The sequence below is a fragment of the Saccoglossus kowalevskii genome, chromosome 18, assembly GCF_978046115.1.
Source record: "Saccoglossus kowalevskii chromosome 18, keSacKowa6.1, whole genome shotgun sequence".
Lineage (NCBI taxonomy): Eukaryota > Metazoa > Hemichordata > Enteropneusta > Harrimaniidae > Saccoglossus > Saccoglossus kowalevskii.
In genome coordinates, this window is record NC_140658.1 from 6114923 (window position 1) to 6134666 (window position 19744).

The window sequence follows — 19744 nt, forward strand, 5'->3', positions numbered from 1 at the left end:
AAAGTATATACATGATATAGCTTTATACTACATTACATTAAATTACTTTACATTATATTACATTACGTTACATTACATTATATTAAAATACATTACTTGACATGACACCACATTATATAACATTACATAATATTATATTACATCTGACATCACATAAAATTACTTGATATTACATTATATTACAATAATGCGCAGTACATGTTATGATATTATTATGATAAGTTACATATCATTGATTGGGTTATTAAGCATTACATGCCATTATTTACTTTTACGAGGCATTATATTCCATTATTTGAATTTTCTTTCAAAACAATCATTAAAGGGCGGTCGGTAGTCGTCGCGCCACGCATGCGCGAGATATATGTGTCTCATATAAACAAAGTAGCGACTTTGACCGTTGCGCAGATCAGTGAGTACTAACTGAGATGTTTTCAAGCTTTAATCAAAGACACTAGAAAAAGAGTGTCTTTGCTTTAATTGGGTAATTGTAGGTGACTAGAAGGTATCAAAAGAGTCACCGGTGGTATTCAGTGCAAGTCGCGCCCACGTTAAACCTCATACTTGTGATATTCATTTGAAGAGCGCATTGGATTGTGGGAAAATCAATGTTTATCAACACAAATGTCGCACATGCGCAGCGCGACGACCACCACGCTTTGAACTAAGGATAAATTGTTTTTGAACCAATGTATTGCGAGACATTCATACTAACACACTTAGTATTAATGTGAAATATGCTTATGAGTGAATAAATACATAAATTAATTTTAATGTTAGAGTGAATATTAAACTATATCATAATGCCCTACCATCTGTGTGTATGGTATTGAATGAAGTGTGTACATGGACGTATGTCAATAAAAATGACAAAGAACCGTTTTTCGCAATTTATAATAATTTAGCAAGTATACACTTCACCCGACATTATTATATCTTAAAATACCCGCAATATATTTTGTAAGTTCAAGTTCACAAGAAGCCCCCTAAGTTTACCAATTTATGATCAAATTGGTCATCATTTTAGGCCGTAGCCCTATTTTGACGGATATAACGTGGAATTTTATGGGATTTCTAAGGGCTGCACTCCATACTTCTTATTTCTACTTATTTGCATATTCCATGCGTGTCATTAAAATGCATATGCCTTCGATAGTACTCTATAAGTTTAGCAGGTCACGCGGCAGTTATGTTTGAAGACGCCTCCCCGGTATGGACGTATTGTAGGAGTACTATGTAGTGACCGGCAAACAAGAACAGTCCTTCGCATCTTAGTGGCGTTGTTCGCTACTGCTGTTAATTATTATAATTAATAGAACAAACGCTGTAGCAAATTTGTGTTGTTCCGTACACGGCATTGGTTGTTGACATGCGCATGCTAGCTGGTAAACAAATGACGTCATAGCGCGTGGACCAAGTCAATCACGACACTCCTTTATACTACTCTCTCCGTTCTTGATTATCTAGCATACACTTGTTCAAATACTTTACACTTAATGACACCAAAGTCACGACCACATTTCGCATAAATTAATTAAACAGAAAATAAGTAACTCCTCTAAAGTATATTGTCATTGAGGGCGTGCTTCAGGCTTTCTCGTCATATTCAGGTATATGTGGTAAAACAGTTTGACCTTGGCAATACATCTGCGTTCAACGAAACGTTTCTTGAGTAAGCGTGGTGGCGCTGTTGTGACTGTCAAACGGAGGGTGCCACCACAGTTTTAGCTTTAGTCTTTGAAAATATCAGGCATGTACAGCCGATTCTTGTAGTTTCTGTCTTCCGCTACGATGTCCGACCACGCTGACATCCGGCTACCGATGAAAACAGCTGACTCTATAACAACACAAATAAACAAATAAATATATTAGGAGCAACGCTAGAACAAACATATCAGACAACAGTCAACGAGGAGAAACTGAATTGAGTATTATTTCCTTGACAATGTTCGTTCGTTGACAACAATAGTAAGTCGCTTGACGCCACCATGATATGCATGCGCCAAGATGAGATCCAAACACCTTTATTCCTATTTGTGGGGAACACACACACACACACACACACATATATATGAATTTGTTTATTTTCAGTATAACATACTCAAATTGAATGACCTTGGAATTTCTATGATATCTCTTGAATACCATTTCTCAAAACGTAGCACAGGTTGGTTGAAAAGTGCATTTCATCCTTACCCAACAATTAAAAAAAATATAAGTTAAAACCAAAGACACTAAAAAATGTCTTTTCTAGTGTCTCTGTTAAAACGCACCATACGATCAACACCTGTCCTGTAATTAGCGCCCTCAATTGTCGAAACGCTTCTACGACGTAAACGATGACAACTAATATCGTTCAAAGCATCGATATCGATTTGATCTGTATTCGTCCACAAACGAAGGTTAAGTTTTAAAGAAATTTCACTATATTCTGGATGACAAACGACTACACAAACGAACACAGTTGTTGATTTTAACTACATTTGTTTCACCATATACGCCATTTTGACGTCACATAAATGCCAGTCACTAGAGGGCGCAACCAAGGGGAGATAGTTGCGTATTTAAATATGAACAATTCACGTGACCGTACTTTGCGAATCGGCATTGCATACATCGCCTAGTGACGGCTCGCAATGGAACTTACTGGCACATATTTCCTGTTCCAGCAAAGAAAGCTTAAAATTGTCATCTAAATCGAAATCCAGTCCCAATATGGATATTCCAAGGAGATCATCTCGACTGTATACATTGGGGACTTCTTGTTTTAATTCGATTACAAATCTATCCTATAAGTAACAAAATCAAATTAAATTAGTACTCCATGTTTAATATTTGTGGGAATTGGAAAGGGGCGCAATTGTGTGTATATTATGTCGGCGTCTTCATATTATTTGTCTAAATTGCTAATCGAATGAATACGATACAAACAAACAAACAAACAAACAAACAAACGATAGAACAAATGAACGTATAGCCAAATGAACGAACAAATAAACAAACAAACAAACACAAAACAAACGAACGAATAATTAAACGATGAACACACATACTGTAAAATGACTAATTTTCACTGGGTTTAAATATCACTGATTTGCCATTTCAGGCATTCAGTGGGTTTTAAATTCACGGTTTTATCACTTAGATAATGTGTTCTATGCTAAATTTTACATATTCACTGGGTTTAGCGCATTTTCCAGTCAGCGAAATAAGTAAAATTAAAACCCAGTGAATAATTAACCCCTTTACAGTAATAAATAAACAACACGAAATAATCAAAAATTTAGTTCAATAATTTAGTATTTACAATGTAACAAGATATTGTTTTCCAGTACAGTCACCCAACATGGAAATAAATGAAAGTAACCGAAAACATCACACATTTTCAATAGAATCTGATTATGCAATAGATAGCCGCCAACTTCAAAGTGTTTTCGAATTTGAATCAACCGAGGTGAATAATAAAACCCCGAGGAGGCGGCGGTTAACTAACTCGAATCACACGGCCAATGTCCAATGCCTCATCTTCGTCAACACACACTTTCACCTTCATTGAGGAGAAAGTTGCACTCTAAAGTTTAAAACACATGATAAAAACACATGCTAAAATCGCAAAGGCTCATGGATAGACGCTTGTTTGTAAACAATTACACGCTATGGCCATCTGACGCATGCGCAGGTGACGACTCCCCCGCTTTAACATGATAGCACCTCAATAATAGTGCTTCTTTTTGTCTGAACAGAAAATGTCTGCCTTAGGAGATTCAGTCAGAATGGCTATGTGGCTCTGGCAAACACCGTAGGGGAAGTGAAATAAACATCGCTAGAAACAATTGTGTGATGTAACAAGTGTGGTTTAGGAGCAAAATGTGTGTGTGGTGGGAGGGGGGGATAGTACGTAAAAAATACAATAACTGCGTCAACTATTATTCATCCCATATGTAAATACGCTTCCAGTATCAACGTTACGTCATAGAATCTACATGCCGCTTTCGGAAGTAAATTACTCATTTCTCACCTGAGTCGTTGGGGGCGTCGCTAGGTACGCGGACGATATAGACTGGTTTCTCATTATCTTCATGATTTTAGCTACCATTGCTTTCTCGCTGGACATCATCAAACTGTTGCAATTCTGTCGAACATTTTCATCGTGAACACCGCTATTACACCTGCATGGAATTGACATATTAATTGCATGTATATACATTCCATGTTTAAAACTTCTCAACATTTTTTAAAACTATTTTTGTTCCCGATTGAATAGAATAGAATAGAATAGAATAGAATAGAATAGAATAGAATAGAATAGAATAGAATGGAATGGAATGGAATGAAATGGAATGGAATGGAATAGAATAGAATAGAATAGAATAGAATAGAATAGAATAGAATAGAATAGAATAGAATAGAATAGAATAGAATAGAATTTCATTGACGCTGTAGAGAAAATCTTACATTTGAGCTGTTACATTTTGCGAAGCGAACCACAATTTTGTATAAATGACCTTTGTCAACGATTGAATGTACTAACCCTCTCACTAACCCTCGTGCATGTCACGCTTTTACGGTATAGGCTGTTACCAGATTGCGTTGTTGTAGGCATCTATATGGGTACATGATTTCAGACAATACTTTATGTCTATTTATTGTACACGTTTCAGTGACACTCCCTGTGAGCGATTGCTTATTGCGTGTGATATAACTATTGTGTGTGGGTGAATCGTTTTCTTGTTTATTCATCGTAATCTGCAGCAGCACTGTGCGCACAAATCCCCTTCCCACGCTAAGGCTAACATCATTCGATTCAAATATTTTTAGCTTTTGTGATAAAACTTATGAAAAGAAAAGTGGAATATTTAAATGTTATGGGACGTGTAAGTTTAAATATTGTAGGTTATTGATACTGACACTCTCCCGATCTGTCAACCATCATGACGTGGCAAAACGATGATGTAATCGTTAGTATCAACGTGATCGTGATGTATTATGGGTAAATGATGTCCAACACGTCGCAGTGGAGACTTTAAATTTGCCATAATGATAATACACAAATACAATGCGTAATTTATGTTGAACTTCTTATATTAAATCAATATATTTTTGCAATCAACTTTTCTTTTAAAAACTGGTATTATAGAGGAATGAGGAGTTCAAGCCCGAAATGAAAAGTAAATGTTTATATTTTCAATATTATGGATCTAAACCAGTACAGAAAATTACACGCGGAAAAATATTTATTATATCTTTGTTTGTTTGTTATTGATTTCCATGGTGACAGTATTTCATTGTATCTAGAAATTATTTCATTGGCGCAGGCTGAACAACATGTCCGACATGGTCCCCAATTTAAAATAAAGTTTTTATGTTCGTATGTATTTTCAAAAAAACCCATTAAAAATAGATTTCTAGTCTCCAATATATTAAATAAATGAAGTGCATTGTGGTATTCCCATGGTGCATCTCACAAAGGAATAACTCCGCTATATCGAAGTATTTGAAATGCTCTAATACTTTGTAAAACGATTTCGTTAACCCCGTTTGTAATTCATTTCTCTCCATTTTGCCACAGGGATTTGATACACGAAACATTTCCAGTGTTAAGCAGAAAATTATCGTTATCTGGTGATTAGGGAATGACAATTCATATTGCTTGGAAAGTGTTGAATGAGTGGTATTTCTTGATTTGTGACATTTTTTTCAAATTAGGAGCAATGGCCAATTTCTATACTATACAAATGAACACCCCAATAGAAATGGACATACAGTTTTAACGAACCGAAGCGCTCATTGTCAACCGAGGGTCTCTAAAACTGTATGTCCACCGCTGTTGGGGGTGCTCATTTGTACTATTATACCGAATAAATCTTAAAACAGAAACTATGGTATTCAATCATGGCAAACTTCAGTTCACGCTTGTAGATCTGAATGCATGTTCGAAAACAAATATACAAGTTGTAAGAGTTCAAGAGCAGTGATTGAATTCTATTAAGTTTTATCATGGACGCCTTTTCACTTTCATGGTTGTTTTGATTAACTTAATTTCAACAGCTTCAGCCTGACGAAGAATTGATTTTTGCAACAACATCCGGCGCCATCCTGTGCGCAGCTATACGCTACATTTCGTCCCAGTGAATTACTATCTGTATACTAATATATGGTGTATTACATGTAAAACACTGAAACGAGCCGTACACAGAGCTGCACACTGCATGAGTATAGGTTTATGTCAACACCATTCTCTTTCAACAAATACACTGTACACTGTACTGTACGTCAATATACTGTCAAAACACACAAAATACGTAACAAAATCAAACAAAACGATGCCGTCACACGGCAAAGCCCACAACTATCAGATTATTTTTGGTCGACGAACTACGCAATCGCAGATCGAATGTCTCAAAGCGCGTAGCTGGACGCCCTGGCGAACGCACGACAAGCTTGATTAAAAATCACGCGAAATCGCTACAAAATCCTAGTTTTTCTCTCTATTAAGATAGTCAAATAGTAAACGTAACCTGGCAAACCAATCAGTTCACGAATATTGCTGCGTATCTTGTTCCCCTGACAAGTTATTGACGTAAATCAGGTAAATTGAGGAGGAAGGTACCCGGATGGAGGTTAACATACAATTATGGCAAGAGGTAGACACACAAAAATGTCAACCTCTAATACGGTAATCTGATTAGCTGTCATGGTCATGAAGTACAATAATATTTGGTGAATTACTATTTATATACTAATATATGGTGTATTACTATTTGTATACTAATATATGGTGTATTACTATTTGTATACTAATATATGGTGTATTACTATTTATATACTAATATATGGTGAATTACTATTTGTATACTAATATATGATGAATTACTATTTGTATACTAATATATGGTGGATTACTATTTGTATACTAATATATGGTGTATTACTATTTGTATACTAATATATGGTGAATTACTATTTGTATACTAATATATGGTGAATTACTATTTGTATACTAATATATGGTGAATTACTATTTGTATACTAATATATGGTGAATTACTATTTGTATACTAATATATGGTGTATTACTATTTGTATACTAATATATGATGAATTACTATTTGTATACTAATATATGGTGAATTACTATTTGTATACTAATATATGATGAATTACTATTTGTATACTAATATATGATGAATTACTATTTGTATACTAATATATGGTGAATTACTATTTGTATACTAATATATGATGAATTACTATTTGTATACTAATATATGGTGGATTACTATTTGTATACTAATATATGATGAATTACTATTTGTATACTAATATATGGTGAATTACTATTTGTATACTAATATATGGTGTATTACTATTTGTATACTAATATATGGTGTATTACTATTCGTATACTAATATATGATGAATTACTATTTGTATACTAATATATGGTGAATTACTATTTGTATACTAATATATGGTGTATTACTATTTGTATACTAATATATGGTGTATTACTATTCGTATACTAATATATGATGAATTACTATTTGTATACTAATATATGATGAATTACTATTTGTATACTAATATATGGTGTATTACTATTTGTATACTAATATATGGTGTATTACTATTCGTATACTAATATATGATGAATTACTATTTGTATACTAATATATGATGAATTACTATTTGTATACTAATATATGATGAATTACTATTTGTATACTAATATATGGTGTATTACTATTTGTATACTAATATATGGTGAATTACTATTTGTATACTAATATATGGTGAATTACTATTTGTATACTAATATATGATGAATTACTATTTGTATACTAATATATGATGAATTACTATTTGTATACTAATATATGATGAATTACTATTTGTATACTAATATATGATGAATTACTATTTGTATACTAATATATGGTGAATTACTATTTGTATACTAATATATGGTGTATTACTATTTGTATACTAATATATGGTGTATTACTATTCGTATACTAATATATGGTGAATTACTATTTGTATACTAATATATGGTGTATTACTATTTGTATACTAATATATGATGAATTACTATTTGTATACTAATATATGATGAATTACTATTTGTATACTAATATATGGTGGATTACTATTTGTATACTAATATATGGTGAATTACTATTTGTATACTAATATATGGTGAATTACTATTTGTATACTAATATATGATGAATTACTATTTGTATACTAATATATGATGAATTACTATTTGTATACTAATATATGATGAATTACTATTTGTATACTAATATATGGTGGATTACTATTTGTATACTAATATATGGTGAATTACTATTTGTATACTAATATATGATGAATTACTATTTGTATACTAATATATGGTGAATTACTATTTGTATACTAATATATGGTGTATTACTATTTGTATACTAATATATGGTGAATTACTATTTGTATACTAATATATGATGAATTACTATTTGTATACTAATATATGATGAATTACTATTTGTATACTAATATATGGTGAATTACTATTTGTATACTAATATATGGTGTATTACTATTTGTATACTAATATATGGTGTATTACTATTCGTATACTAATATATGGTGAATTACTATTTGTATACTAATATATGATGAATTACTATTTGTATACTAATATATGATGAATTACTATTTGTATACTAATATATGGTGTATTACTATTTGTATACTAATATATGGTGAATTACTATTTGTATACTAATATATGATGAATTACTATTTATATACTAATATATGATGAATTACTATTTGTATACTAATATATGATGAATTACTATTTGTATACTAATATATGATGAATTACTATTTGTATACTAATATATGGTGGATTACTATTTGTATACTAATATATGGTGAATTACTATTTGTATACTAATATATGATGAATTACTATTTGTATACTAATATATGGTGAATTACTATTTGTATACTAATATATGGTGTATTACTATTTGTATACTAATATATGGTGAATTACTATTTGTATACTAATATATGATGAATTACTATTTGTATACTAATATATGATGAATTACTATTTGTATACTAATATATGGTGAATTACTATTTGTATACTAATATATGGTGTATTACTATTTGTATACTAATATATGGTGTATTACTATTCGTATACTAATATATGGTGAATTACTATTTGTATACTAATATATGATGAATTACTATTTGTATACTAATATATGATGAATTACTATTTGTATACTAATATATGGTGAATTACTATTTGTATACTAATATATGGTGTATTACTATTTGTATACTAATATATGGTGTATTACTATTCGTATACTAATATATGGTGAATTACTATTTGTATACTAATATATGATGAATTACTATTTGTATACTAATATATGATGAATTACTATTTGTATACTAATATATGGTGAATTACTATTTGTATACTAATATATGGTGGATTACTATTTGTATACTAATATATGGTGGATTACTATTTGTATACTAATATATGATGAATTACTATTTGTATACTAATATATGGTGAATTACTATTTGTATACTAATATATGGTGGATTACTATTTGTATACTAATATATGATGAATTACTATTTGTATACTAATATATGATGAATTACTATTTGTATACTAATATATGATGAATTACTATTTGTATACTAATATATGGTGGATTACTATTTGTATACTAATATATGGTGAATTACTATTTGTATACTAATATATGGTGAATTACTATTTGTATACTAATATATGGTGTATTACTATTTGTATACTAATATATGGTGAATTACTATTTGTATACTAATATATGATGAATTACTATTTGTATACTAATATATGATGTATTAATATTTGTTTACTAATATATGATGAATTACTATTTGTATACTAATATATGGTGAATTACTATCTATGTACTAATATATGGTGAATTACTATTTGTATACTAATGTATGATGAATTACTATTTGTATACTAATATATGGTGAATTACTATTTGTATACTAATATATGGTGTTTTACTATTCGTATACTAATATATGGTGTATTACTATTTGTATACTAATATATGGTGAATTACTATTTGTATACTAATATATGGTGAATTACTATTTGTATACTAATGTATGATGAATTACTATTTGTATACTAATATATGGTGAATTACTATTTGTATACTAATATATGGTGTTTTACTATTCGTATACTAATATATGGTGTATTACTATTTGTATACTAATATATGGTGAATTACTATTTGTATACTAATATATGGTGTATTACTATTTGTATACTAATATATGGTGAATTACTATTTGTATATTACTGAATTACTATATATGGTGTATTACTATTTGTATACTAATATATGTGTATTACTATTTGTATACTAATATATGGTGTATTACTATTTGTATACTAATATATGGTGTATTAATATTTGAATACTAATATATGGTGTATTACTATTTGTATACTAATATATGGTGCATTACTATTTGTATACTAATATATGATGATTTACTATTTGTATACTAATATATGGTGTATTACTATTTGTATACTAATATATGGTGAATTACTATTTGTATATTACTGAATTACTATATATGGTGTATTACTATTTGTATACTAATATATGGTGATTTACTATTTGTATACTAATATATGGTGAATTACTGTTTGTATACTAATATATGGTGTATTACTATTTGTATACTAATATATGGTGAATTACTGTTTGTATACTAATATATGGTGTATTACTATTTGTATACTAATATATGGTGTATTACTATTTGTATACTAATATATGGTGTATTACTATTTGTATACTAATATATGGTGAATTACTGTTTGTATACTAATATATGATGTATTACTATTCGTATACTAATATATGATGTATTACTATTTGTATACTAATATATGGTGTATTACTATTCGTATACTAATATATGGTGTATTACTATTCGTATACTAATATATGGTGTATTACTATTTGTATACTAATATATGGTGAATTACTGTTTGTATACTTATATATGGTGTATTACTATTTGTATACTAATATATGGTGTATTACTATTTGTATACTAATATGTGGTGTATTACTATTTGTATACTAATATATGGTGAATTACTATTTGTATACTAATATATGGTGTATTACTATTCGTATACTAATATATGGTGTATTACTATTCGTATACTAATATATGGTGGATTACTATTTGTATACTAATATATGGTGTATTACTATTTGTATACTAATATATGGTGAATTACTATTTGTATACTAATATATGGTGTATTACTATTTGTATACTAATATATGATGAATTACTATTTGTATACTAATATATGGTGAATTACTATTTGTATACTAATATATGGTGAATTTCTATTTGTATACTAATATATGATGAATTACTATTTGTATACTAATATATGGTGTATTAGTATTTGTATACTAATATATGGTGTATTACTATTTGTATACTAATATATGGTGAATTACTATTTGTATACTAATATATGGTGAATTACTGTTTGTATACTTATATATGGTGTATTACTGTTTGTATACTTATATATGGTGTATTACTATTTGTATACTAATATGTGGTGTATTACTATTAGTATACTAATATATGGTGAATTACTATTTGTATACTAATATATGGTGTATTACTATTCGTATACTAATATATGGTGTATTACTATTCGTATACTAATATATGGTGTATTACTATTCGTATACTAATATATGGTGGATTACTATTTGTATACTAATATATGATGAATTACTATTTGTATACTAATATATGGTGTATTACTATTTGTATACTAATATATGGTGAATTACTATTTGTATACTAATATATGGTGAATTACTATTTGTATACTAATATATGGTGTATTACTATTCGTATACTAATATATGGTGGATTACTATTTGTATACTAATATATGGTGTATTACTATTTGTATACTAATATATGGTGAATTACTATTTGTATACTAATATATGGTGTATTACTATTTGTATACTAATATATGGTGAATTAATATTTGTATACTAATATATGGTGAATTACTATTTGTATACTAATATATGATGAATTACTATTTGTATACTAATATATGGTGTATTACTATTTGTATACTAATATATGGTGAATTACTATTTGTATACTAATATATGGTGAATTACTGTTTGTATACTAATATATGGTGTATTACTATTTGTATACTAATATATGGTGTATTACTATTCGTATACTAATATATGGTGGATTACTATTTGTATACTAATATATGGTGTATTACTATTTGTATACTAATATATGGTGAATTACTATTTGTATACTAATATATGGTGTATTACTATTTGTATACTAATATATGGTGTATTACTATTTGTATACTAATATATGGTGAATTACTATTTGTATACTAATATATGATGAATTACTATTTGTATACTAATATATGGTGAATTACTATTTGTATACTAATATATGGTGTATTACTATTCGTATACTAATATATGGTGGATTACTATTTGTATACTAATATATGGTGTATTACTATTTGTATACTAATATATGGTGAATTACTATTTGTATACTAATATATGATGTATTACTATTTGTATACTAATATATGATGAATTACTATGTGTATACTAATATATGGTGTATTACTATTTGTATACTAATATATGGTGAATTACTATTTGTATACTAATATATGGTGTATTACTATTTGTATACTAATATATGGTGTATTACTATTTGTATACTAATATATGGTGAATTACTATTTGTATACTAATATATGATGAATTACTATTTGTATACTAATATATGGTGTATTACTATTTGTATACTAATATATGGTGAATTACTATTTGTATACTAATATATGGTGAATTACTGTTTGTATACTAATATATGGTGTATTACTATTTGTATACTAATATGTGGTGTATTACTATTTGTATACTAATATATGATGAATTACTATTTGTATACTAATATATGATGAATTACTATTTGTATACTAATATATGGTGTATTACTATTTGTATACTAATATATGGTGTATTACTATTTGTATACTAATATATGGTGAATTACTATTTGTATACTAATATATGGTGTATTACTATTTGTATACTAATATATGGTGTATTACTATTTGTATACTAATATATGGTGTATTACTATTCGTATACTAATATATGGTGTATTACTATTTGTATACTAATATATGGTGAATTACTATTTGTATACTAATATATGGTGTATTACTATTCGTATACTAATATATGATGAATTACTATTTGTATACTAATATATGGTGTATTACTATTTGTATACTAATATATGGTGTATTACTATTTGTATACTAATATATGATGAATTACTATTTGTATACTAATATATGGTGTATTACTATTCGTATACTAATATATGATGAATTACTATTTGTATACTAATATATGGTGTATTACTATTTGTATACTAATATATGGTGTATTACTATTTGTATACTAATATATGATGAATTACTATTTGTATACTAATATATGGTGTATTACTATTTGTATACTAATATATGGTGTATTACTATTTGTATACTAATATATGGTGAATTACTATTTGTATACTAATATATGGTGTATTACTATTTGTATACTAATATATGGTGTATTACTATTTGTATACTAATATATGGTGAATTACTATTTGTATACTAATATATGGTGTATTACTATTTGTATACTAATATATGGTGTATTACTATTTGTATACTAATATATGGTGTATTACTATTTGTATACTAATATATGGTGAATTACTATTTGTATACTAATATATGGTGAATTACTATTTGTATACTAATATGTGGTGTATTACTATTTGTATACTAATATATGGTGAATTACTATTTGTATACTAATATATGGTGTATTACTATTTGTATACTAATATATGGTGTATTACTATTTGTATACTAATATATGGTGAATTACTATTTGTATACTAATATATGGTGTATTACTATTTGTATACTAATATATGGTGTATTACTATTTGTATACTAATATATGGTGAATTACTATTTGTATACTAATATATGGTGTATTACTATTTGTATACTAATATATGGTGTATTACTATTTGTATACTAATATATGGTGTATTACTATTTGTATACTAATATATGGTGAATTACTATTTGTATACTAATATATGGTGTATTACTATTCGTATACTAATATATGGTGTATTACTATTTGTATACTAATATATGGTGAATTACTATTTGTATACTAATATATGGTGAATTACTATTTGTATACTAATATATGGTGTATTACTATTTGTATACTAATATATGGTGAATTACTATTTGTATACTAATATATGGTGAATTACTATTTGTATACTAATATATGGTGTATTACTATTTGTATACTAATATATGGTGAATTACTATTTGTATACTAATATATGGTGAATTACTATTTGTATACTAATATATGGTGTATTACTATTTGTATACTAATATATGGTGTATTACTATTTGTATACTAATATATGGTGAATTACTATTTGTATACTAATATATGGTGTATTACTATTTGTATACTAATATATGGTGTATTACTATTTGTATACTAATATATGGTGTATTACTATTTGTATACTAATATATGGTGAATTACTATTTGTATACTAATATATGGTGTATTACTATTCGTATACTAATATATGGTGAATTACTAATATATGGTGTATTACTATTCGTATACTAATATATGGTGTATTACTATTTGTATACTAATATATGGTGAATTACTATTTGTATACTAATATATGGTGTATTACTATTTGTATACTAATATATGGTGAATTACTATTTGTATACTAATATATGGTGTATTACTATTTGTATACTAATATATGGTGAATTACTATTTGTATACTAATATATGGTGTATTACTATTTGTATACTAATATATGGTGAATTACTATTTGTATACTAATATATGGTGAATTACTATTTGTATACTAATATATGGTGTATTACTATTTGTATACTAATATATGGTGTATTACTATTTGTATACTAATATATGGTGTATTACTATTTGTATACTAATATATGGTGTATTACTATTTGTATACTAATATATGATGAATTACTATTTGTATACTAATATATGGTGAATTACTATTTGTATACTAATATATGGTGAATTACTATTTGTATACTAATATATGGTGAATTACTATTTGTATACTAATATATGATGAATTACTATTTGTATACTAATATATGGTGTATTACTATTTGTATACTAATATATGGTGAATTACTATTTGTATACTAATATATGGTGTATTACTATTTGTATACTAATATATGGTGTATTACTATTTGTATACTAATATATGGTGTATTACTATTTGTATACTAATATATGATGAATTACTATTTGTATACTAATATATGATGAATTACTATCTGTATACTAATATATGGTGAATTACTGTTTGTATACTAATATATGTTCAGTTCATGGTTACCCGAAACAGCCCGCGGCAACAAGGAGACAATCCACGACAAACCGGAGATTCCTCGTGACAACCGAGGAGACAATTCACGACAAACCGGAGACTCCTCGTGACAACCGAGGAGACAATCCACGACAAACCGGAGACTCCTCGTGACAACCGAGAAGACAATTCACGACGAACCGGAGACTCCGAGGAGACAACCGAGGAGACAATTCACGACAATCCGGGGACAATCCTACAATGTGACTGATCAGCTACACACATTACAATGAATGAACAGTTAGATGACACACAGTTCATTGTTCATTAATTATTCAATACATAATCCTAAAATTGAAAGCATATTTCAATTCGTTGGTTAGCATTGTTCGTCTAAGCGACTCCTCAATAGCTCAGTACGTAAAAGTCGTACCTCCCATGGTTTAAATTGTAGGGGAGACCCCGTACTCTAGTATTTGAACCCCTACCCACTCCACATTTCGACTAACGTGGGTTTAATTTACACTCTATATAATAACTGTGTGTGTAAACGAGATGTGAGCTTTGTAGCAATTAGACAAGTACAATGAAGAAACGTACACCAAGAAAAAAATAGTCAAGGGTTGCATGAAAACAAATAAAAAAAACTTCTAGAAGATTACTGATAAACCTCCACTACTTCACCGGTAAGTATTCATGGGCTGGGGTAATCCAAAGCCTGTCATGGAAAATAAAGTATTTTTTCTCTCATTTTACTCAGAAACAAATCATTATAAATTTTCGATCGCCGTTATAATAATAACGTAACGACCTCGAGTGCGCGAGGCTTTTCCCCCTCAGATAGTGTTCTCATTCTCTTTCATCATCGTATCCACTGCTACCCAGCTCTATCTAAACATGATAAATGTAACAGTGGGCGCGAAGACTGGGGAAAATAGAATACGATTTGAGAGGCAAAAACAAGTCTCGTTGCTACCTCGCTCTCAATGAGATCTCGGCGGCCATATAGACCCCATGCCTCGACAAGCGAGTGGAGAAAAGTATTTACATAATATCTTACCATGTTCTTTTCCATTCGTCATCGAATCTCCAATGTATACCAAGAAAGTTGCGGGAATTAATGACTTCCCAGATGAAGGAATCCGCCATCTGTCTGATTTCGTTTGGTCGGCGTAAGTACTGCGCGAACACCGGTACGTAATCGTAGTAGTAAAAACGTACCATCAAACCGTACGGGTATGCGATACCAACACATTTCGAGTCAGACTCGAACAAATTCTTAAATTTTGACGTTTTAAGCGAGAGGTGTCCGCTCTTGAGATCAGGGGGAAGTTCGATTAATACTTTGCGATCTTTCTCGAAATCTGGTATCATGGCACCGGTCAAGTTTTTGAAAACTCGGACTTTTGAGTTGATGGATTTTAAATAGCCGTTGTATTGTTCTTGCGTTAAGTGGTTGGACATATTTATTCCGCTGAACAGCGCCTCCACACGCCCGTTGCAAACTTTGTTGTAGTGTTCCATGGAGACAGTCGGAAGCAACTCTCGAAATTGGGTGACGTCAATCACGTCTTGCAATTTGCGCATGCGTACAGTGTTTTTGCGTTCATCAAAAAATGGCGCTAAAACCAAAGTTCTGTTTGTATACATGGAAACCGCCATCGACATCTTAAAACCAATTAATTGATTGTTCAGCCCTTGGTTACCTAGTAATATTGGCAGTAAATACTTATCACTGGCTTTTTGACCGCTAGATGGCTCCCTTTTCTCCATGTTTAATGGCGCAAACATGCCAATGGGTATTTCTTTGTCAAGGTCAATGTCGTGCGATGCATGCATGGGCGATCGACCGTGCAAATGAACTTCTCCGTCTTCAGACAACATACCAGGAACAGCAGGTAAAACCTTGGATAGCATGATATACGTGAAAAACGTCCAGAAAATAATCACTACGAACATTGTTAAAAAACGATTTTTCTTGAGTTGTGAAAACCGCGGCAGATTGACTACGGATCGAGTCCTGGGCATCACACGACGCGAGAGCCAGTTTGGTCGACGGTGAGATTTCATGTCCGCTACGTACGTATGCAGTTAAATCCGACGTCGACAGAGGAATTCGAACACCAACCCCGCTGTTGTGTCACTACACAGTCAGATGTGGCAGCAAAAAAGGTATACACCATACACCTTAATTGACGTGTGGAACAATACTTTTCATGGCGTGCGTGTGTAAAAATTAAACGTTTCACAATACATACTTTTAAATATAAAATCAGAGCAAATCTGATACGTGTATGTGTCAGGACTCACTACGGGCACCCTCGTTGGTGGTCTCGGCGTAATCACCAAAACATCAGAAATTGCACGTCATGTATAGGCTTCCCGGCGTATGTAGCTATGGGTCGCGGGACACAGTGGAAATGTGACGCTCCAACAGGTAGTTAGGATCGTAATAAGAATTCCCAGTACCAACGCTCCTCTTATCGAATCTGTACATGTGTCAGTGTCCATCAATTGTCGTGCACACGTTCCTCGCTCATTCCTAGCTATAGTACCAGTAAAGATTTGACTGTCACAGAAAATAATAGACTGAGTATTACACCTGTACACCGCCGTATCGTCAGTTAAATCAGGAGTGCCAACTCACATAATTTATCTTCAATATGGGCATGTTTAAAAATAAGAGGCGTGTCTGTAAATGGTTGAATTGCACTCACACAATGTATGGTGCAGCAGATGTACGCTTGTCGTCGACCTCGTAATATCAATTTATGGACCACACTGGAAAGCGCCCTCGCCGCTGTCTTTGACCCACTAAATTCCTTCGCTGCGCCACCGCAATAGATTCACTGCCAAGTTGACACCCCTATCTACGGACGTAGTCTGGCATCAGTCCATGATTTTTTTTTATTGGTGCTGCCAATAAAAAAAACGACACTAAAACACTCCGGTGGTTAAATCGAACAGTGACGTCATAATCCTTAACTGCTGACACCCCACACGCCATTCGATTCAGTAATTATTTGACCAACATCTATATAAGCCACCGTGATCAGAATGAATTAACAACTATGACATTCGTCTTGGTAATTTAATTATATGTAAATAAATAAAATCTGTATTTGATTTCATTATTGTCCAACGTTTGGCTATATTATCATAAATAACGACACAAAATAGATCACCATGACCGCGACTTGCGTTTACAAATATGTAACTTGAACTACCGTCCTAGTTTTGATGTAAATCACTGTGTATTCAATGTCAACGCCAGGTGACGTATTTGCTTTGTAACTTGGCAACGGTTTATTTCCATCGGCTGAAAGACACCACCATTCAAAAACACGGACAATGAGAAAATAACATCGAGTTGTGTTTTCTTGCCTCCCCCAGAAATGTTGATTGTGACGTGTTGACCAATTTTTGCTCCGAAATGGTTGGAAAATTGTGAACATTAAATTGAATTGACGGCTTATATCAACATAGACATGAAACAATAGTCTTTATCATGCTGTTCATTCGGTGTTATTTACTTTCCTATCTATGTCAACAGCTACTATGAGTTTACATAATGTGGCGCGCGTAAGTAAAAAGAACTGCAATGGAACCATAATGTGGTGCGCGTAAGTAACAAGGACTGCAATGGAACCATAATGTGGTGCGTGTAAGTAACAAGGACTGCAATGGAACCATAATGTGGTGCGTGTAAGTAACAAGGACTGTAATGGCACCATAATGTGGTGCGAGTAAGTAACAAGGACTGCAATGGAACCATAATGTGGTGCGTGTAAGTAACAAGGACTGCAATGTAACCATAATGTGGTGCGTGTAAGTAACAAGGACTGCAATGGAACCATAATGCGGCGCGTGTAAGTAACAAGGACTGCAATGGAACCATATTGTGGTGCGTGTAAATAACAAGGACTGCAATGGAACCATAATGCGGTGCGTGTAAGTAACAAGGACTGCAATGGAACCATATTGTGGTGCGTGTAAGTAACAAGGACTGCAATGGAGCCATAATGTGGTGCGCGTAAGTAACAAGGACTGCAATGGAACCATATTGTGGTGCGCGTAAGTAACAAGGACTGCAATGGA

General features: G+C 30.3%; 1 protein-coding gene across 1 annotated transcript; it reads right to left on the minus strand.

Moving 5' to 3' along the window:
• Window positions 1–1434: 1434 nt before the first annotated feature.
• On the minus strand, window positions 1435–17798 carry LOC144351786 (uncharacterized). The gene is made up of 4 exons (XM_078009104.2): window positions 16707–17798; window positions 4019–4169; window positions 2648–2789; window positions 1435–1837 (listed from the first exon to the last, which is right to left on the minus strand). The coding sequence occupies exons 1-4, from the start codon at window positions 17714–17716 to the stop codon at window positions 1731–1733; spliced, it is 1410 nt and encodes a 469-aa protein (XP_077865230.1). The 5' UTR covers window positions 17717–17798; the 3' UTR covers window positions 1435–1730.
• Between the last annotated feature and the right edge of the window lie 1946 nt (window positions 17799–19744).